Source organism: Anomaloglossus baeobatrachus, chromosome 2, assembly GCF_048569485.1.
Source record: "Anomaloglossus baeobatrachus isolate aAnoBae1 chromosome 2, aAnoBae1.hap1, whole genome shotgun sequence".
Lineage (NCBI taxonomy): Eukaryota > Metazoa > Chordata > Amphibia > Anura > Aromobatidae > Anomaloglossus > Anomaloglossus baeobatrachus.
Window position 1 is genome coordinate 536,701,247 of NC_134354.1, and position 22,673 is coordinate 536,723,919.

The window sequence follows — 22,673 nt, forward strand, 5'->3', positions numbered from 1 at the left end:
TTTGTCAAACTGAAGGGCTTTTCTACATAGAACAAACATAAGATTAATTACCCTGAACTTGAATCTACGATTAGGCCAGTTCCACATGATGGTACCTTGCCAGTTCCTGTACCACCGTTGTCTGGATTGGATGAAAATAAAGTAGAATCTGAAGACTATGGAATTGAAGCTACTGGCGAAGACCTGGAGACCTCAAGTCAACATGAGTATGTACCTGATGGAGCAGCCAGAGCTCTTTACTCAACATAAATTAAATGATCTCATCAATGACCTTTCATTGTCAAAAGATAAAGCTGAACATCTTGCATCTACCGTGTTTCCCCGAAAGTAAGACAGTGTCTTACATTCTTTTTACCCCCAAAAGTCCCACTATGTCTTACTTTCGGGGTATGTCTTATATTGGAAAAAAATCCCACAGCAATCGCAGCAAGTCTCCATGCAATGTACCGTATGGGGACTTGCCGCGATTGCTGCACATGAGGGCACTGAGGCTGCGTGTTTTTGTATGTTGTCCGTGGTCCTGATGGACCACGGACACCATTACTGCAACATTTCTCGGTGGCCGAGCGTTCGGCTGAGCGCTCGACCGCCGGCATGTGACAGCTCTCAGCTGAGCGCTCGGTCGCCGGCGTGTCAGGGCGCTCAGCTGGGCGCTCGGCCGCCGGCGTGTCAGGGCGCTCAGCTGGGCGCTCGGCCGCCGGCGTGTCAGGGAGCTCAGCTGGGCGCTCGGCCGCCGGCGTGTCAGGGAGCTCAGCTGGGCGCTCGGCCGCCGGCGTGTCAGGGCGCTCAGCTGGGCGCTCGGCCGCCGGCGTGTCAGGGCGCTCAGCTGGGCGCTCGGCCGCCGGCGTGTCAGGGCGCTCAGCTGGGCGCTCGGCCGGTACTATATAGAAGAAAAAAAATAAATAAACGCTTTCCGTTTACTAAGTCTTACTTTCGGGGTACGTCTTACATTAGCCGACCCCCCCAAAACCACCACTACGTCTTACTATCGGTGGTGTCTTACTATCGGGGAAACACGGTAGGTTGAAACAGAAGAATCTTCTTCATGATGATGTCAAAGTGTTATTACCGAAACAGAAGTAACACTTTAACGCAATTTTTCACAGTTGATGAACCAATGGTGTACTGTAACAAGGTGAATGGCCTCTTTGAAGAACTGATTTAAGAGTATTTTGTTGCAGATTGGTGATTGTTTATTGACTCATCCCAGAGAAGTTTGAAAGCAGTGTTGCTTCACAATGGAGATAGGAAACCATCAATCCCTATTGCTCACTCATGTCATCTAAAGGAAAGTTATGAAAATCCATCAGTTTTGGATGCTATACAATATAAGCATCATCAATGGAATATATGAAGAGATTTGAAAGTGATTGGTCTGCTAATGGGAATGCAAAGAGGTTTCACAAAAGACTAAATTACTTACCAGTAATGGGATTTTCCGGAGTCCACGACAGCACCCACTGAGAGAGGGATCCGCCCCATCAGGACAGAAAACCTATAAAAAGAGGGCGGTCCCTCTCCCTCATCAGTTTGGATTTCAGAGCATTGGAGAGGAAACACAACGTATTAGTAGGACACAAAAGAAAATAAGAACACCAAAAAGAAATACCACATCAATCAAAGGAGTAAAAGAATCAATAAGGGTAGGGATGTGCGGGTGCTGTCGTGGACTCCAGAAAATCCCATTACCGGTAAGTCATTTAGTCTTTTCCTATCGCCATGACAGCACCCACTGAGACTTTCAGAGACAACGCCACCTAGGGATGGCCCACTACCTGTAGCACAGATCTCCCAAAAGTAAGGTCTGTAGCAGAGGAGAGATCCAATCTGTAGTGATTATAAAAGGTGAAGACCAAATAGCAGCCTTACATATATGAACGATGGAGACATTCGCCTTCTCTGCCTAGTATGATTTCATTGCTCGAGTGGAATGAGCTCTTATGTTATGTGGCAATGGCTCATTTTTAGCTGAGTATGCCAGAGAAATTGCCTGCCTCACCAATCTAGCTAGTGTGGTTTTTGACATCTGGCATCCCTTTCTAGCTCCTTGGAAGGATATAAAGACCTATGATGTCTCCAGGAGGCTGTTCTAGCAACGTATTGGAGCAAGACGTCTCGCACATCTAAAGTATGGTACCTACATTCTTCAGGCGTGACTGGATTGGGAAAATAAAAGGAAGGCAAACTAAATTTCCTGACTCCTGTGAAAATTGGAGGTTACTTTGGGCAAGTAAGCAGGGTCTATTTTCAGAACAATTTTTTCCGGGAAGACCTGCATGTATGGAGGATCAATAGATAGGGCCTGGATATCGCTAATTTGACGGGCAGAGGTTAAGGCTACCAGGAGGCAGGTTTTTAATGAAACCAGCTTATCAGAAGCTGACTGCAAGGGTTCGAAGGGAGAGTCAGTCAGAGTGTCTAACACTAAATTGAGATCCCAAGGGGGAAGGTTGGGACTATGAACTGGTTGACTGCATGCTCACACCTTAACAAAACTCATGATCCAGCAATTACCAGCTATATTAGAAATTATAAAGGGCCCCTAATGCGGATATATGGACCTTGAGTGTGTTTAGTGAAAGACACATATCCAGACCATTCTGGAGAAATTCCAGAATAGATGATGTGGGAACCACCCGTGGAGAGGAGGAAGGGGAAAATTCTAGAAATTTCTTGCAGACTCTACCATACTGCTTAGTTGTTACTGGCTTTCTACTGTGAAGAAAAGTATTAACTTGTGAAAATCCCATGAGACGCTAATAACTCCCTTTCAAATTCCACGCCGTCAAGTTCAAGCTCTTGACATGTGGATGATAGAAAGACCCTTGGGACAGCAGATCCAGTCTGGACGGGGAACCCAGGGGTCTGTAATGGACATGCCCGTGAGAAGGAAAACCAGGGGCGTCTGGACCAAAAGGGCGCTATCAAAATGACTCTCACCTGTTTGTCCCCGATTTTCCTGAGAACTGTCGGAAGTAGGATCATCAGGGAAAAGGCATAAGCCAGGTTGAAAGTCCAGGGAATTGAAGGGCATCCAGAACTGTCTGGGTGTCTGCTTAGTTCAGAGAACCGAACTGTTCCACTTGTTCGATATCCCTGGTGGGGAACAAATCGATTACCGGTCGGCCCCACCAATGAACAATCTGAAGAAACCCCTCTGGGTTCAATTTCCATTCTCCTTCATGTAGAGTATGGGGGCTGAGGAAATCTGCTCTGTTGTCCACTCCTCAGACATGAAGAGCTGACAGAGAAAGGTGACGCTCGGCGAGATTCAATACCCGGGCAGTCGTCATGAGGGAACGAGACCTTGTCCCCCCACTTGGTGATGAATATACGAAACCACTGTCTGATTGTCGGAAAGGACTTGGACATGGGTCTGCTGAAGGAGAGAAAGGAAGGTCACTAGTGACTGTTCGACCGCTCGAAGCGCCTTGAGGTTGGAGGAAGTGTCTAGTTCCTGGCTGGACCAGAGACCTTGTGCAATAGTGCCCCCCAAAGGATCTCCCCACCCCCAAGGGCTGGCATCTGTTGTCACTATGTTGGTAGGATGAACATGCCACAGTTTGCCCGAATTTAGGTTGGCCTCCACCATCCACCAGGAGAGGGAATCCTGAGCTGTTCTGGTAAGAGTCATATTGGAGTCGAGGAAGCCCCGGAGCGTTATTGCTGCTGAAAAGAAGTCCCATTGTAGAGCCCTAGCATGTAGTTGTGCCCACAGAGCCGCCGGAATATATGAGGTGAGGGATCCTAACAAGGACATGGCGTTTCTTAAGGATACCAGGAGAATCCCTAGAAAAGACTGAAGAGTTGTCGGGGTTAGTCGAGATTTTTGTAAATTCAAAATCCATCCCAGTAACTGAAGGTTAGACATAGTATGATTAAGGCGAGCTTCACATTCATCTGCCGTTCTTCCTACAATTAGGAGATCATCCAAGTATGGAATTATCAAGGTCTGACGTTCCCGTAAATGTGCCGTGACCTCCGCCATGACCCTCGTAAAAATACGAAGTGCCAGAGAAACTTCGAAGGGCATGGCTACAAACTGAAAATGTTGAATGGAGCCATTAATTAGAACTGCCACCCTTAAATATTTTTGATGATTAAGCAGATAGGGATGTGATAGTATGCATCCTTTAAATCTAAGACTGTCATGAAACACTTGGGAAAGAGAAGTTTTATAGCGGATTGGATCGACTCCAGTTTGAATGGTTGATATTTGGAAAAAAGATTTAGCTTCTTCAGATTAATTGTTCTGTAAGAGACATCTGATTTAGGAACCAGAAAGAGGGGAGAATAGTACCCTTGGCCCCTTTGGTGAGTAGGGACCGCTACTAGGACCCCCCTTTTTTTTTTTTTTTTTTTTTTTTTTTTTTTTACTAGCATAAAGGACTTCATTCATTAAAGCATTGTGTTGATCCAAGTCTTTCCTAGTAGGGATTAGAATAAAGGATTGCGGAGGCAGAGAATTAAGTTCTACATGAAGACCTTCAGAGATGATTTGCAAGATGAAGGAACTGGAGGAAGTAGAACTGCAGATGGTACTGTAAAAACAGAGTCTACCCACCCCCCAGGTGGGTCAATGTCACTGCTTATGTGGTCGTCCCCTGAATGACGTACCACCAAACATGGAGCCCTTGGAACCTGAGGCGCGATGGTCATATTTTTCTTGGCGGTCTGACCTGTTGAACTGGAAGTGTTTTTTTTGTAGGGTTTCCTATAGGTGGAATGTAGGCATTAGGGAAACATTTCTTAGTATCCCCAGCTTTAGTTAGAATATCATCCAACTCCGGCCCAAAGAGAAACTCACCCTGACAAGGGAGTGTGCACAATTTTGCTTTTGAAGAGGTGTCCCCCTTCCATGACTTCAGCCACAGTGCCCATCGAGCAGCATTAGATAGGCCTGCTGATCTGGATGCCAAACGCACAGTCTGCAGAGGTGTCAGGCAGGTAGGCAGCTGTGTCCTTAAGGAGTGGGAGGGACGTAAGTAATTTGTCTCTGGAAGAACCAGATTTTATCTGTTTTTTTAACTGGTCGACCCACACAGAGTGACCTGACAGTACAGGTTGCCGATTAAGCAGGTTTTAGAGCTTCTGCTGATGCCACCCAAGTCCTTTTCAGGTAGGCATCTGTCTTTCTCTCTAGGGAGTCCAAAAAAATTTGTGCTGCCTTTTGAAGACATTGGTTTTTTGAAGAAGAGTTTACCACCGCTATATTTACCTTGGCACTTTACACTACAGAGATATCACTGTCTTCAAAGGAATATCTCCTCTTAAGCTGGGTTTACACACTGCAACATCTCAAACGACATCGCTGTAACGTCACCGGTTTTGTGACGCAATAGCGATGTTGTTTGCGATGTTGCAGTGTGTGAAACCTATCAGCGACCCGGCCCCTGCTGTGAAGTTGTAATCGTTACAAATCGTTCAGGACCATTCCTAGGTCCTTTGTTTCCTGCTGTGCAGCATGCATCGCTGGAAAGTTTCAGTGTGTGAAAGACTTTGCAGAGACTTTGTTAGCAACTTCCCTTTCAAAAGGCTGCTTATCAACGTCCCCAACAACCAGCTAGGTCGCTCTGCAGGTCCGGATCGCTGTTGAGTTGTTGGCCAGGTTTGCCTGTTTGACAGCTCACCAGCGACTTAGCAGAGACTTAAGGAGGTCGCTGTTACGTCACAAAACCGGTGACGTTACAGCGATGTCCTTTGCGATGTTGCAGTGTGTAAACCCAGCTTTAGAGGAGGATGGAAGGAACCCTTGATTATCCTGTCTCTGCCATTCCTTTCTTATCAGAGCCTTAATGGCATCATTAACCGTAAAGGACTTCCGTTTTCTGTTTTTTTTTGGGAGAAACCTGAGAACATCGCATCTTCAGCAGATTTCGTAGATTTTGCATCGTGAATCCCCTTGGTGGAGCGAACGGCCCTCATGAGACCATTCATCCCTTCCAAAGAGAAACAAGAATCGTCAGTAGAAGAGACATCCAACCCAGCTTCAGAACTAAGGGATGAGGAGGAATTAGGACGTGCAACTTCTTTCCTACGTTTTTTTTTTTTTTTTGACAACTTCAAGGACTTTAAAGAAGATTGGACCTCAGTACGGATTAATTCCCTAAGATCTGTCATGAGAATACAGGATGTAGGGGCTTCCTCCCATACAGACTGTTGAATAAAGGATTCACATAGCCTTTTTTGGTATGAGTGCGGTAATTCTTGTGCGCACAACGGACATTCCTTATGTTTCTGTTTTGCCGGACTTTTCTTATGGACCTAAACACAGTCCTAGAAAGAAGGGGGACATTAGCTATTGGAGTACATTCACAAAGATCACTCACCCATAGCTAGAGAAAGACTGATACCGGAGCTGGAGGCGGAGACGAGGTGGTCGTCTGGCCGACTTTTTGAGGGTTTGGATCCAACGTGATCCTCCTTCCTCTTCCGTGTGGCAGTGTCACTCCTGGAGTGACTATCCGCACTGCTGCTTTTTCTGGAATTGTGCTCCTAATAGATCCTGGGGTGGCTTCTGAGAAGATTCCCGGGATTGGGGTGACTGCGAGCTATCCATTGCTGAAGATGGTCAAAGCAAGCACCACTTTTTCAGAGTCAACTCCACTTTTTAAAAAGGTGGAGGACCGCCACAGCCCCCTCCAGCGTCGCCTCCTTCGGATCCATCACCCCGGAAGTGCTCCCATGTATTTCCGGGGCATTACTGCGGTGGCTGATCAATGAGCATACCTGAACGCTCTCCAAGTGCGTGCACAGCCGTAACCCGGAAGTGCCACAAACATTGTGCGCTGCAGCAGGGAGAGCATCCGCCTGACCGCACACCGACCCCAGGGCACAGTGTGCACGCCAGGGCAGCCATGAGGAAAATAGTGCTTACCTCCCGCAGACGTGGTTTTCCCTAGCGGCCTCACCTGGACCAGAGCAATCCCACTCAGGACATTGGAGATTGGAGTCCACAAGAGAGCTCCACCAACAGTGCTTCCAGACCCAGAGCTCCGCCGTTTCCACAGACACAGCTTGGACGCTACCGAAGCCTAGGTACTCTATAGGTTCCAATCCATCAGAAGAGGAAACCAACTAATGAGGGAGAGGGAACGCCTTTTTTTTTTTTTTTTTTTTTTATAGGTTTCCTGTCCTGATGGGGCGGATCCCTCTCAGTGGGTGCTGTCGTGACGATAGGAAAAATCTTAATTACTCACCGGTAATGGGATTTTCAAAAGCCCATGACAGCACCACATGAGAGATAGGTTCCGCCCACATCAGGACAGGAAACCCACTGATAAAAAGGCGGTACCTCTCCTCCACATCAGTAGGTTTTCAGAGCCAGAGAGGACCAACAAAACACAACAAACAGATTAATCATACCACCACCCAAGGAAAAACACCCATAACTAACACTCCCCGAAGGGTGCCCACAACCAGTGAATAGGGGGGGAACTAAGGGTGCTGTCATGGGCTTTTGAAAATCCCATTACCGGTGAGTAATTAATATTTTTCCCTGCCGCCCATGACAGCACCACATGAGAGATTTAAATAGACCATCCACCTTAGGGAGGGACCACCGCCTGCAAGACCCGTCTCCCAAAGGAAAGGTCAGTTGTGGAGGACAAGTCCAGCCTATAGCGCCGAAAGAAAGTCCCAGGAGACGACCAAGTAGCCGCCCGACAGATCTGGTCAAGAGAGGCATCCGCCCTCTCCGCCCAAGACGTAGACACCGCTCTAGTGGAGTGCGCCCTTATGCCCGGAGGAGGAGTGGCGTCTTTAGCCGAGTACGCCAAACCGATGGCATCCCTGACCCATCTGGCCAAGGTAGCCTTAGAAGCCCCATGCCCCCTGGACTGCCCCTGAAAAGTGACAAACAGGACCTGAGACTTCCTCCATTCCCTAGTCCTATCTAGGTACGTGACTAAGGCCCTCCGGACATCCAACGTGTGTAACCTAGCCTCCTCCTCGTTCCGAGGGGGGTCACAGAGGGAAGGGAGCACGATCTCTTGGGACCTATGAAAAGGTGTAGAAACCTTGGGCAAGTAGAAGGGATCAGTCCGCAACACTACCCTATCATCCAGAATCTGGGTATAAGGGTGAACCACAGACAAGGCTTGGAGATCCCCCACCCGCCTGGCCGAGGTGAGTGCGACGAGGAGAAAAACTTTAAGGGACAGCAGTTTGAGAGGGACTTCCCCTAAGGGCTCAAACGGAGGCCCTGTGAGGGCATCCAACACTAAATTAAGGTCCCATGGGGGAACCCTGGGAGCCTGAACAGGTACAGACCTGGACTTAGATTTAATGAACCGGCAAATCCATTCATTCTGCGCCAGACTACAATGAAACAGTGCCCCTAAGGCCGATACCTGCACCTTGAGCGTACTGGTGGAGAGCCCCAATTCCAACCCCCTCTGGAGGAATTCTATCAGGAGGTCGTCCAGATACGGAATGATCAATATGTCCTGTTCCCTGACATGTGCCATGACCTCCGCGAGGACTTTGGTGAAGATCCGTGGGGCCATGGAAAGCCCGAATGGCAGCGCTGCGAATTGGAAGTGTCTCAGCCTCCCGGAGATGTGTAGTGCGAACCTGAGAAACCGCCGGTGAGACGGAAAAATAGGGATGTGATAATAGGCGTCCTTTAAGTCGAGGACCGCCATAAAACACTCTGGATACAACAGCCTGACAGTTGACTTCATGGTCTCCATTTTGAAGGCTCGCTGCACCAGATGTAAATTCAAGTTCCTCAGGTTGAAGATGGTGCGGAAGGTGGAGTCCGGCTTCCGAACCAGAAAGAGAGTGGAGTAAAAGCCGTCCCCTTCTTGTTCTATGGGGACCTCCTGAACGACTTTCCTCGAAAGGAGAGTTAGCACTTCCACTTCCAAGGCCATCTGCCGCTCTGGGGACCGCAAGGATGTTATCATGAGAGACCCCCGAGGGGGTGAACGGAAGTCCAATTTTAATCCTTCCTCCACAATCTGAAGGAGCCACCTGTTGGAGGAGATTGCCTGCCATGCATGGAGGAAGAGGGACAGCCGACCCCCTACCTGATGACAGGCGTCATTGAGAGGGCTTGGGCTTATTATCGGAGTGCTTGCCAAAGAGAAAGCCCGAGGGAGTCTTTCTACGGTCCTTCCACTGATCTTGCGGTTTTTGAGACTTTTTTGCGAAAAACTGACGTCTCCGAAAGGGCCGGCTGCGAGAGGATGCCACCGGAAAAACTGGAAACCCCTGTTTCTTATCGGATGCCTTAGTGAGGAGGTCGTCCAGGCCAGAGCCAAAAAGATAGGCACCTTCACAAGGCATGCTGCATAGTCGCCCCTTGGATTGGACATCACCCTTCCAAGTTTTCAGCCAGAGGGCCTTAAAGAATCAACCGAGGCATCAGCCATAAAGGCAGCAGCACCCTGTATTAAGGGCAAGGACGAGATAATATCTTTCCTAGGAGTGTCATTGCGCAACTGGTCTTCCAACTGCTGAAGCCACACCATTAAAGACCGGGCAACACAGGCGCTGGTCACGGCCGGGCGCAAGCCACCTGCCGTAGACTCCCATGTACCTCTCAGAAAACCATCAGCCTTCCTATCCAGCTGATCCTTAAGGGACCCCAAGTCCTCAAACGGCAAGGTAGTGGAACGAGACGCCTTGGCAATAGCGACATCAATTTTTGGGGTTCTATCCCAAGAGGTAGACGCCTCCTCATCCACGGGGTACTTCCTTTTAAGGGAAGAGCTAAGATTCAACCTTTTGTCCACTTTTTTCCACTGGTCATTAATGAGACTTTGAACCTTCTGGGGAATGGGAAACCCCTTACGCTTCCTGGAATCCAAGCCCCCAAACATGACATCCTGGGTAGATTCGGGCCCCCTGGGGTCCACTATACCCATGGTCGAACGTACTGCCTTCACCAAGGGTCCGACGTCTGCTGTAGGGAAACAAGGGCGACCACCTTCATCGGAAGAGGAAGAGGAGCCAGAATCAGAGGGGGAGGATCCCGAGGATCCCGACGACCGAGAGCCCTGAGCCGAACCCGCTGAGGTATCGGGAGTAGACAGCTTATGATGACGGGACTTCTTGCGCCTCTTGCCCCCCTTAAGGGATTTAAGGGACTCCTGTACTTCCGCTCTGATAATGGAACGTAATTCAGATGAGAACCCCGGCCCCTCTTTGAGTAGGGTCTGTTGGATACAGCCTGCACACAGGGCCTTGGTGTAATCCGAAGACAGGGAGGATTGGCATATGGCACATTCCTTGTGACGCTGCTTGGAGGCATATTTTTTCGGTACCTAACAAGAGAGGGGACACGGAAACGGGGACTTAGAATCATGGAAGACCACGAAGTCCACTCACCCCCACGACTCCAGGCAATACCGGATCAGGAGGCGGATTCTTATCTCCCTTGGACCTCTGGGGACCCACCGACCGAACGCTGCCCGGACTGGATACAGCTTTCCGGGAACGATCCGCAGAGCCGCGTTCCGAGCCCCGCTGTGGCGACTCCTTGCGCTGCTCCTTGCTGCGGGGTGAATCTCCTGCCATAATGGTAACAATGGAGGAGAAAAAACTCACCAGTCCCAAGCGCCGGTCACATTTGTCTCGTTACATGGGCGCCGCCATCTTGGATCCTAGTGCGCATGCGCACACCAGTCACTTCCTGGTCGCATTGCGCGCGTCACCCTGGAATCGCGTCACTTCCGGTCGGAGCTTCCAGCTTCACTCCAGCGTGCTGCACAGCAGGGACAAGCCTTCCAGCGGCCGCCGTGAGTGCGCACATCCCTGGAGCGACGCCGGGCCGAGCTCCCGCTCCAGGCCCGCGCCTCACCGCCGCAGAGGTCTGAGACCGAGGGGGGGTGCATCCAGGCCCGAGCACCGGCTTCAGGTAAGTACCAGGCTTCCACACCAGGTCGGACCTGGGACAGCAATGGGTTGTCCATACCAGGACAGGAAACCAAACTGATGTGGAGGAGAGGTACCGCCTTTTTATCAGTGGGTTTCCTGTCCTGATGTGGGCGGAACCTATCTCTCATGTGGTGCTGTCATGGGCGGCAGGGAAAATATTGTTGCTTCTTGTGTCTATGGGACAGTAGAAATACAGTAGAGCATTATGTTCGTCGTAATCGGGGACAAAGAAACATCTATGCTCCAGGTAGAGAATGTTCTGCATAATCCTTTAGTTGCTCCAACAGAAATCTTTCTTCCTCCACTACATAAAAAGTTGGGATTAAAAACTTTGTGAAAGCCATGGCAAAGACATAATTACAAGGGTTCCAGTACATTGCACAGAAATTCTCCAGAATTTCACCAGCAAAACTGAAGGAAGGGGTATTTGTTGGTCCTCAGATCAGAGAGCTTATGAGAGATGATTTGTTTGAAGGAACTCTAAATGATAAGGAATTGAGATCTTGGAAAAGCTTCAAGTGAATCTGTGAAAAATTCCTAGGAAAAAATAAACTTGCAAAATATGTTGAAGGTGTTGAGGAACTGCTAAATGCATACCAGTGTCTTGGATGTCGCATGTCTCTGAAAATGCACTTTTTGCACTCATTTAGATTTCTTCCTTCAAAATCTTGGGGATAAAACCGATGAACAAGGCGAGCGGTTTCACCAGGGCATTAAAGTAATGGAACATCTCTACCAGGGTATTTGGAATGACTCAACGATGGCAGATTACTGTTGGATGTGGACAACCCTGATAAATCGGATCAACGACAGTCCACTTTTAATTTCTGCTCATATTTTGATTTCTATTTGCATGTGAAATTATTTTGGTTCAATAAAAACTTTTGTAAGGTGAAGTTTTTCTGATATGTAGCTTACTGTTTTCTTAATGTCGCCAGTATATTTCCTATACTTTATAATAATGATGCTCTATGGAAACTATTCGTGCTACAGAAAAACTATATACATTTTTTTTTAAATCAGGACAAAATAAGAATTATTCTTACCGATAATTCGCTTTCTAGGACCTTCCACGACAGCATAGGAGGTTGTCTCTCCACGCCCTAATTGGGACAGGAAGTTCAAGAGGTTTAAAAGGACCCTCCCACCTCCCATAGCCAGTGTCTTACAAAGAATCCATAGCATATGAGAAGTACTACACATTCAGGAATACATGAATACATAGGGGAGGGAATTACCTGCTGTCGTGGAAGGTCCTAGAAAGCGAATTATCGGTAAGAATAATTCTTATTTCTCTAGTCCCTTCCACGACAGCATAGGAGGAATACCAAAGAATTGATACCTAGGGGGGGACCACAGCCTGCAGGACTTTCCTGCCAAAGGCCAAATCCCTGTTGGAATCCAGATCCAGACGATAATGCTTCGTGAAGGTATGGAGCGAAGACCACGTAGCCGCCTTGCAGATCTGCTCAGGGGAGGCCCCTGCCCGTTCGGCCCAGGAGGCAGAGGTAGCCCTGGTGGAGTGCGCCGTGAATCCAGTAGGCGGAGAGAGATGCTGAGCGAGGTATGCATCTCTAATTGCTCGCACAATCCAGTTGGCGACTGTACTCTTAGCCACCTTCTTGCCCTTATTGCGGCCAAAGGGCTGGATGAACAGGTTAGAATCAAGGCGCCAAGAAGCAGTAACCTCTAGGTAGTGCAACACTATCCGACGGACATCCAAAGAATGAAACACATCCTCACCCGGAGTCCGAGGATTCTGACAGAATGAAGGCAGGACGATGGACTGCGAACGGTGAAAATCCGAAACCACCTTGGGAAGGAAGGAAGGGTCCAGCTGAAAAACAATGCTGTCATCTCTGATGGTCAGATAAGGTTCCCTAACAGACAAAGCCTGAAGTTCGCCGACTCTGCGAGCAGATGTAATAGCCACAAGAAAAGCAGTCTTGTGAGAAAGGGAACGAATGTTACAAGAGCACAGAGGTTCAAACGGAGATTGAGACAGTCCTGTAAGGACCACATTGAGATCCCAGCGAGGCGTCAGGACCCTCCGACGTGGACAGAGTCTACCAGCGGACACAAAGAACCGACGGATCCAACGATGATCTGCCAGAGCCGTGTCAAAGACTGCACTGAGTGCTGACACCTGAACTTTCAGGGAGCTGGGCCTAAGACCTAAGTCTAAACCACTTTGGAGAAAGTCCAGAATCTGCGCAATATTAGGCCGAAAAGGGTCAGGAGGCCGAGAACCACACCAGGAGGAAAATCTCTTCCAGATTTTGTTGTATATACTATTAGTCACAGGTTTACGGTTCTTCTGCAGCGTAGCCACAACTTTGTCAGAAAGCCCTTGAGCCTTCAGTGCCCGGGCCTCAGAAGCCAGGCAGCCAAGTTGAGTTTCTGAGGAGCCGGATGGAAAATCGGACCCTGTGACAGTAAGCTGGGGTCCGAACCTAAGAGGACTGGGCCGTCGATTCCTAGCGTCATGACCAAGCTGTACCAACTCCTCCGGGGCCACAGAGGGGCTACCAGTATAGTTGGGACTCCCTCGTCTCTGATCTTCCTCAGGGCCCGTGCGAGAAGAGGAAGAGGGGGGAACGCGTAAGCGAGGCGAAAGGACCAACTGTGGCAGAAAGCGTCTACCCCTAAAGCCTCGTCCCTTGGGTTCAGGGAGAAATATGTTGCGACCTTGCGATTCTCTGCTGAGGCAAAGAGGTCCACCTCTGGTGCACCCCACCTTGCCACTAGAGAGCAGAACACTGCCTGATCCAGGCTCCATTCCCCTGGATGAACATCCCGACGACTCAGGAAATCCGCCTGAAGATTGAGGGAGCCCTTCAGATGGACCGCAGAAAGGGAGAGCAGAGATTGTTCTGCCCATTGAAAGATTCGGGAGGATACCGACTTCAGGGCGCCTGAGCGTGTACTGCCCTGATGGCGGAGATGTGCCACTGTTGTGACATTGTCTGAATATACCAGGACGTGAGAGTCCCGGACGAGGTCCTGAGCCGCAAGGAGGGCTTCCCTGACTGCCCTGAGCTCCCGGTAGTTGGAGGATTGGGAGCTGACGTAAGGACTCCAGACCCCTTGAAATGGGGAATTTGCCACCATTGCCCCCCATCCACGTAGGCTGGCATCTGTGGTCAGTGTAACCAGGGGTTTCTGAGTCCAGGCAACCCCCACCTGCAGGTTGGCGGGACTCAGCCACCAGAGAAGGGATGAGGAGACGGACTCCGAGAGGCGAAACCTTCTGTTTAGGGATGACGGGAGTCTGTCCCAGTGTGTCAGGATATGATCCTGGAGACACCGAGAATGGGCCTGAGCCCACCTGACCGAGGGGATGCAGGATGTCATGGAACCCAGGGCCGACATAGCCGCTCGAAGCGTTGGGCGAGCCTGCCTGCGGAGCTTCGAGATTTTGGATAACAGAGCTATCCTGTGGCCCTCTGGGAGAAAGATGCCTGTCTGTCGGAGTCCAGCAGCACTCCGAGAAACTGCCGTGTGGAGGAGGGGGTTAACTGTGATTTTTTGAGATTGGGAATCCATCCCAGAGACCGAAGGATTCCCAAAGACCTCTCCACATGGCTCCGGAGGGTTGGAGCAGACGGAGCCATGAGAAGAAAGTCGTCCAGATACGGAACTAGACAGATACCCTGCAATCTTATGAAGGCGACCACCTCTGCCATGATCTTGGAAAAGATCCTTGGAGCTGAGGAGATCCCGAAGGGAAGTACATTGAATTGGAAATGAAGTACTTCTTCCCCGTGAAGCACCGCAAACCTGAGGTATTGTCTGTGTCCCGGATGGACGGGTACATGGAAGTAGGCATCTTTCAGATCGATAGAGGCCATCTGGTGGTGTAGACCTATCAGGGGAATAGCTGATCTCACCGACTCCATCTTGAACCGCCGGTACCTGACCTGACGGTTTAGACTTTTTAAATTGATAATTATACGGACGTCGCCGGATGGCTTCTTGACCAGGAAGAGACGGGAGTAGTGTCCTATCCCTTCTTCCCGACTCGGGACTGGGGAAACGACCCCCGAGTGCACTAACTCTAAAATCTTTGTGTACAACAGAGTCTGTGAACCCGGCGATGCCAGCGCAGTGACTCGGAGACCCGGAAGAGGGGGGGAAAGGAATTCTATGAGAAGACCGTCCGAGATGATCTTCAGAACCCATTGGCAAGAGGTTATGGACTGCCACTGGGTAAGAAACGCTGAGAGTCTTCCCCCCCCCGGGCCGAGTCACTGCTTGTCCAGCTGAGGACGTTGCTGATGTGGAGGGATGAGGATGTTTCTCCCTCTACCTTTGGGATAGCTCCACCTGCCTGCCTTCCCTTTCCCTCTGGGCTGGGAGGCCTGAGGCATCGAGGGACGAAAGGACCGCTTCCTGGTAGGTCTAGGATCGGGCAAGGCCTTACGATCAGTCGCCTTGTCCAGGATATCATCCAGGGCAGGTCCAAACACCAAATCCCCTTTAAAAGGAAGGGAACAAAGCCTCATTTTAGAGGTGGAGTCTCCACTCCAGGCCTTAAGCCAGAGGGCACGTCGGGCAGAGTTAGAAAGCACCGAGGTCCTGGCTGCCAGGCGGACAGATTCCACCGAGGTATCTGCCAGAAAACAGGTAGCCTTCCTAAGCAAGGGAAGGGATTCCAGTAATTCCTCCCTAGGGGTCCCTTGGGAAATATGAGCCTCCAACTGGTCCAACCACCTAATTAGGGACCTGGATACGCAGGTGGAGGCAATGTTGGCTTGAATAGAGGAAGACGATGCCTCCCAGGACCGCTTCATCAGGCCCTCTACCTTCCTATCCATTTGATCCTTCAGTTGGGAAGTATCCTCAAAGGGAAGAGCCGTTTGCTTAGCTACCCTAGCCACCTGAACGTCTACTCTTGGGATCTCCCAATGTAGTCCCGAAGGTTCCAGAGGAAACCGGCGTCTAAGGTCACTCCGTACCCGCCTCTCAGGACATTCCCATTCCTGAGAAACAATATCCAATATATTGGCATGAACTGGGAATCCCAACTGTTTGACTGACTTCAGGCCAGCAAACATTTCGTCCTGGATTGAAGGAAGAGACTGCACTTCCTCTAAACCCATAGTGCTCCGAACTGCCTCAATAAGATCCCCCAACTCTTCTGAGTGAAAAAGAAAGGACTGGTCAGACCCCCCAGATGGAAATCCTTCATCAGGACCCTCAGAGGTGGAATCAGCGTCCTCCTGATCAGAAGGGGTCGACTGGAGTCTCCTCTTTTTTGGAGGAGAGGGTCCAGTAGCAGGGCCAGGAGCAGGGCCAGGAGCAGGGCCAGGAACAGGGCCAGGCACAGGGCCAGGCACAGGGCCAGGCACAGGGCCAGGAACAGGGCCAGGAACAGGGAGAGAAGCCAGTGAGGCCCTAATCTCCTGTTTCATCATGGACCGCAACTCATCTATCAGAGATGGTTGTTCGTACATTGCTGGCAAAGCTTTTTATCCCATACTGCAGGGAGCTTCTTTATACAGATGGGACATTTTTTAATTTTGTCCACTCTGTCAGGTCTATCAGGCCTATCGGACTTGTCAGTTTTTTCTGACTTCTCAGGCTTCTCTGATTTCTCATTTCTGTCAGTTTTCTTGGTGGCCTTGTCCTCCTAGAAAACACAGAGCAGAGAGCCATAATCACTGATGAGACCTATGTCCGAGGGACCAGTCCCCTCCATACTCACAGTAGCAGGGGGCACACTGGGTTCTGCAGAGGCAGCTGCAGCGGAAGACATGACAGGGAGCACGGTCTTACCATGATCTGATGTCTTCGTGGCAGCCCTTATGGACAAGGGCCTGCCTCCCCAGTGACGGTGCACGTTTCCCCGCCTCCCGCATCCGGTCCAGGGCAGGTCGAGTCGCAGTCGGCGTGCCTCCACGCTGCCTCCGCAAACCGGAAGCGCTCGACCGGAAGTCCGCAAGACCAGAAGTCCCGCCTCCGGGAGCACTTCCGGATCGCTCCGGCAGCGTGCATGCGGGAGGCGGCCGGCGGCTCAGGGAGGACGCCGGCCGGGGAGCTCAACAGCCTGCATCACCCCTCAGGAGGATCCGGAAGGCTGGAGCAGCGGTCCCCCACAGCGTGAGGGAACAGCAAGGGAGGAGCGGTGAAGGCCCGACCGATGCCGTCCGGCTGAAGGTAATAGGGGGAAAAAAAAAAAAAATATACTGCAGTTCGCCGGCCACCACAGCATAGGAGAAAAAACAAAACCTCTCCATGCCCCATGGGGACAGGAAAGACACTGGCTATGGGAGGTGGGAGGGTCCTTTTAAACCTCTTGAACTTCCTGTCCCAATTAGGGCGTGGAGAGACAACCTCCTATGCTGTCGTGGAAGGGACTAGAGAAAACATGATTCAGAAAAGTAGTCACCTGCGATGATTAAAAAAAATATTTTTTGTAAACCTGTGTTATTTTCTATTATACGATTTTTCCCATTTATTTTCTGTTTTGTGTTTAGATGTCAATAAAATGTATTTTATGATCATTTTACTGTTCTGTTTTTCTACTTTCCCAGACTTTTACTCCTAGTATAGAATATTTTCAGCTTTTTAAAAATAAGCAACGTGTGTATAAAATTCCAGAAATCCCATTCTCTTTTCTGGTAATGTAAAATGCTGCATATTTTACACAACAATACGAGCGGAAAAATGCAACGTGTGCACATTCCCTAAAGAGGTATTTCCATCTTACACATTTGTGTGTATCCACAGGATTGCCAAAGAGGTGCACTTTCCACCTTTTCAAAGTGTTGCCAGCCCTTATTAAACTCAGACGACAGTGGTCACACAATTGGCATAAGGGATGGCAGCCACTTGTATGAAGCATTTATGGTCCATCTTGTGAATAGGTCATAAAAGATAAGAATGTGCCCACTTGTTCACACTAAAGGCCGCTTTCCACGCTGAGACATGGCTCAAGCGATCTCATTGGGGGGGGGGGGGGGGGGTCACAGAATTTGTGACGCACATCCGGTCGCTTTAGCGATGTCTTTGCGTGTGACACCTATGAGCGATTTTGAATCGTCGCAAAAACGGTCAAAATCGCTCATCAGTGACATGCCCCCCTATTCTCGAATATCGCTTCTGCTCAGTGCACGAATTAGTTCGTCGCTCCTGCGGCAGCACACATCGTTACGTGTGACACCGCAGGAACGAGGAACCTCACCTTACCTGCGGCCGGCCGCAATGAGGAAGGAAGGAGGTGGGCGGGATGTTACGTCCAGCTCATCTCCGCTTCTATTGGGCGGCGGTTCGGTGACGCTGAACGAACCACCCCCTTAGAAAGGAGGCGGTTCGCCAGTCACAGCGACGTCGCAAAGCAGGTATGTGCGTGTGATGCTGCCGTAGCGATAATGTTCGCTACAGCAACGATCACACGATATCGCATGTACGATGGGGGTGGGTGCTTTCGCGCTCGACATCGCTAGCAATTGCTAGCGATGTCATACCGTGTAAAGCGGCCTTAACACCATGGCTTCTGTTCAGAAGAGTCATTTCCGAGACATCAAATCTCATCTGGCCTCTGGTACGATTGATAGCAAGAACAATGTTACATAATACACTATTAGACTAATAAATGCTCCGAAACCCCTACTAAAAAGGAGAAAAAAACACTAGTGTGAACACGGTTATGGGCTTCTCAACATTTCCTTGATACAAAACAGAAGAAGGATAATTTTGGACGGTGGTTTATAAAACAAAATAATACATTTAATCCCCAAATATTAGACAACTTTGTAATATTACATCTACACACATTCTCCTTTCTCCAAGAACTGTACATGTTGTGAGCCATACCCAAGACAAGAGTAACCTGAAATAGCCACAGTTAAAAATTACTCACCAGTCTTGATCCACCGAATCGGTGTGACCTTGGCGTGATTCCGCTTCTTGGGCTACCAAAAGCCCCAATGGGCAGAGCAGAAGGAGAGCGAGATGGAGGGCTGCAGGTCACTGGGGATAAGGAGAGGGGATCTAGCATTTTATTAGAGGATTGCAACCTTGACACGTCGCTGCTGTCATCAAAGCCCTCAGGCATAACATTTTCTCCATTTTTTATTCTTCTTAAATAGTCCTTCAGTAGAAGCTGTGTTGGCGTCTCACTCAGCCAATATAGAAATAACTCGTCTACTTTCATTTTTAAGACAGGCTGCAGGACCTTGTTGGCAGGCATGATAAAGCTTATCAGAGCGGGGTACTCCTCCTACTCACCGGTCCACACTAGATTGCCTGGAATGGAAAACATAATGTAAATGCCACAAATTCACGTCCTCAGGAAACCACTGCTGACACCCAGGTATTTAGGACAACTGTGCACCAGTACGCCCAGCAAGCATCAAGCACATTTCCAGTTTAACTAATGGGAACCTGAGGTCAGAGGTGGCATTGTGGGGAAAACTGCTGGCAGCGCATATTCACAAAGTCTGTAGTAACATTGTGATATTGGCTGCGACTTGCAAATTTAGTTCCTGGAGTACAGTTAGGCTATGTGCGCACTCTGCATCTTTGTGGTGATCACAAAGATGCACGATTTTGGTCCCAAAATAAAAAAAAAGCTCCCTCAGCATGCATTTTTTGCTGCGCTTTACAGCATTTTTGCCCAATGCGGTTTTTTTTTAGTCAAATCTATTGACTGGAAGAGCTGAAAAACGCTAGCAAAAACGCAGAAACAATTGACATGCTACTGCTGTGTGGTCACCACAAGACAAAGCCAAAAAAAAAAAACAAAACTGCAACGTGCACACTGCAAAAATGAAATCTCATGCACTTTGCTGGGGAAGCAAATGTATGCAGTTTTGGTATCAAAACTGCACCAGAAAAAAAAGCGCACAAATGCAGCAGAAAACACAGCACGCACACAAGGCCTAAATAAGAGCCCCTACTGGAGCATATGATGCTAAATAGTACTGGCTAGACAGCCCAGCAGCAACATACATACAAAAAAAATAATATAATATAATATATTATAATATATATATATATATATATATATTATATATATATATATATATAAAACTGCTGGCAGTATAGTATACAGGGTGGTCAAAAAGTAGGTGGACAATACGTGCCATAGGGTTATGTAGGGGGAGATTTATCAAACATGTAAAGTCCATTTTGTAAAATCCATTTTCTTTGATCTGTATTTAAATTATTTGGCATTATGGGTTATCTGAATAGAAAACAGATTTGGGGGGAGATTTATCTGTGAAAACTGGATCTGTGAAAGTGACTCAGTTGCGCTTAGCAGCCAATCAGATTCTACCTTTCATTTTCCAAGAGTCTGAAGAATGAAAAGTGGAATCTGATTGGTTGCTATGGGCAACTGAGACAGTTTCACTTTACACCATGATTGCACACACACACATATATATATAAAGTGCCTTGCGAAAGTATTCGGCTCCCTTGAATTTTTCAAACCTTTTCCCACATTTCAACCTAGATAAAAAAAAAAAAAAAAAAATATTAAATTTTATGGTGAAGAATCAACACCAAGTGGGACACAATTGTGAAGTTGAACGAAATTTATTTTAAAAACTTTTATAAAAAAAATAAATAACTGAAAATTATGGTGTGCAATATTATTCGGCCCCTTTACTTTCAGTGCAGAAAACTCACTCTAGAAGTTCTTTGAGGATCTCTGAATGAGCCAATGTCCTAAATGACTGATGATGATAAATATAAGCCACCTGTGTGTAATCAAGTCTCCGTATAAATGCACCTGCTCTGTGATAGTCTCAGTGTTCTGTTTAAAGTGCTGATAGCATCATGAAGACCAAGGAACACAACAGGCAGGTCCATGATACTGTTGTGGAGAAGTCTAAAGCTGGATTTGGTTACAAAAAGATTTCCAAAACTTTAAACATCCCATGGAGCACTGTGCAAGCGATCATATTGAAATGGAAGGAGTATCATACCACTGCAAATCTACCAAGACCCAGCGTCCCTTAAAAATGTAATCTCAAACAAGGAGAAGACTGATCAGAGATGCAGCCAAGAGGCCCAGCACCACTCTGGATGAACTGCGGAGATCTACAGCTGAGATGGGAGAGTCTGTCCATAGGACAACGATCAGTCATACACTTCACAAATCTGGCATTTATGGAAAAGTGGCAAGAAGAAAGCCATTTCTCAAAGATATCCATAAAAAGTGTTTAAAGTTTGCCACAAGCCACCTGGGAGACACACCAAACATGTGAAAGAAGGTGCTCTGGTCAGAGGAAACCAAAATGGAACTTTTGGGCACAATGCCAAATGCTAAGTTTGGCATAAAAGCAACACAGCTCATCACCCTGAACACACCATCCCCACTATCAAACATGGTGGTGGCAGCATCATAGCTTGGGCCTGCTTTTCTTCAGCACAGACAGAGATGATGGTTAAAATTGATGAGAAGATGGATAGAGCCAAATACAGGACCATTCTTGAAGAAAACCTGTTGGAGTCTGCAAAAGACCTGAGACTGGGACGGAGATTTGTCTTCCAACAAGACAATGTTCCCAAACAAAGCAAAAATCTACAAAATCACACAAACGTATCTAGGTGTAAAGGCTGGTTTACACGCAGTGACATCGCTAGCGATGTCGCTGGTGAAAGCACCCACCCCCATCGGTTGTGCGTCATGGGCAAGTCGCTGCCCGTGGCACACATCGCTCAGACCCGTCACACGGACTTACCTGCCTAGCGAAGTCGCTGTGGCCGGCGAACCGCCTCCTTTCTAAGGGGGCAGTTTGTGCGGCGCCACAGCGACGTCACACGGCAGCCCTCCAATAGAAGCGGAGGGGTGGAGAAGCAGCCGAAAGAAAGTGACGCCCACCTCGTTGCTGGAGGACACAGGTACGGTGTTGTTCCCCGTTCCTGGGGTGTCACACGTAGCGATGTGTGCTGCCTCAAGAACGACGAACAACCTTGTATCTAGCACCAGCAACGATATTTGGGATTAGAACAACGTGTCAACGACAAACGATTAGGTGAGTAATTTTGATCGTTAGTGGTCGTTCGTACGTTTCACACACAACGACGTCGCTAACGAGGCCGGATGTGCGTCACGAATTCCGTGACCCCAACGACATCTAGTTAGCGATGTCGTTGCGTGTAAAGCCCCCTTTAGAATGGCCAAGTCAAAGTCCAGACCTGAATCCAATCGAGAATCTGTGGAAAGAGCTGAAAACTGCTGTTCACAAACGCTCTCCATCCAACCTCACTCAGCTCCAGCTGTTTGCAAAGGAAGAATGGGCAAGAATTTCAGTCTATCGATGTGCAAAACTGATAGACACATACCCCAAGCGACTTGCAGCTTTAATCACAGCAAAGGTGGCGCTACAAAGTATTAACTTAAAGGGGACGAATAATATTGAACGCCCCAATTTTCAGTTTATTTTTTATAAAAGTTTAAAATAACCAAATTTTGTTCAACTTTACAATTGTGTGCCACTTGTTGTTGATTCTTCATCAAAAAATTAAAATTTTTATCTTTATGTTTGAAGCCTGAAATGTGGGAAAAGGTTGAAAAATTCAAGAGGGCCGAATACTTTCGCAAGGCACTGTATATAGCCCCATACACAGCCCCTGTACACCAGTACAGTATACACACAGCTCATGTACACTGCCTCCAGTACAGTATATATATATACACACACACAGCTCCTGTACACTGCCTCCAGTACAGTATATATACACACACAGCTCCTGTAAACTGCCTCCAGTACAGTATATACACACACAGCCCCTGTACACTGCCTCCAGTACAGTATACACACACAGCCCCTGTA

At 48.5% G+C, this 22,673-nt stretch overlaps 1 protein-coding gene across 1 annotated transcript in view; it reads right to left on the bottom strand.

The window, feature by feature from the left end:
- LOC142291810 (serine/threonine-protein phosphatase 2A regulatory subunit B'' subunit beta-like) overlaps positions 1–22,673 on the bottom strand; it is a 140,154-nt gene that overhangs the window by 111,891 nt on the left and 5,590 nt on the right. Inside the window, exon 2 of the mRNA XM_075336635.1 lies at positions 18,749–19,134. Within this exon, the coding sequence (XP_075192750.1) occupies positions 18,749–19,078 (330 nt within the window). The 5' untranslated portion in view covers positions 19,079–19,134. The remainder of the gene's footprint in view (positions 1–18,748; positions 19,135–22,673) is intronic.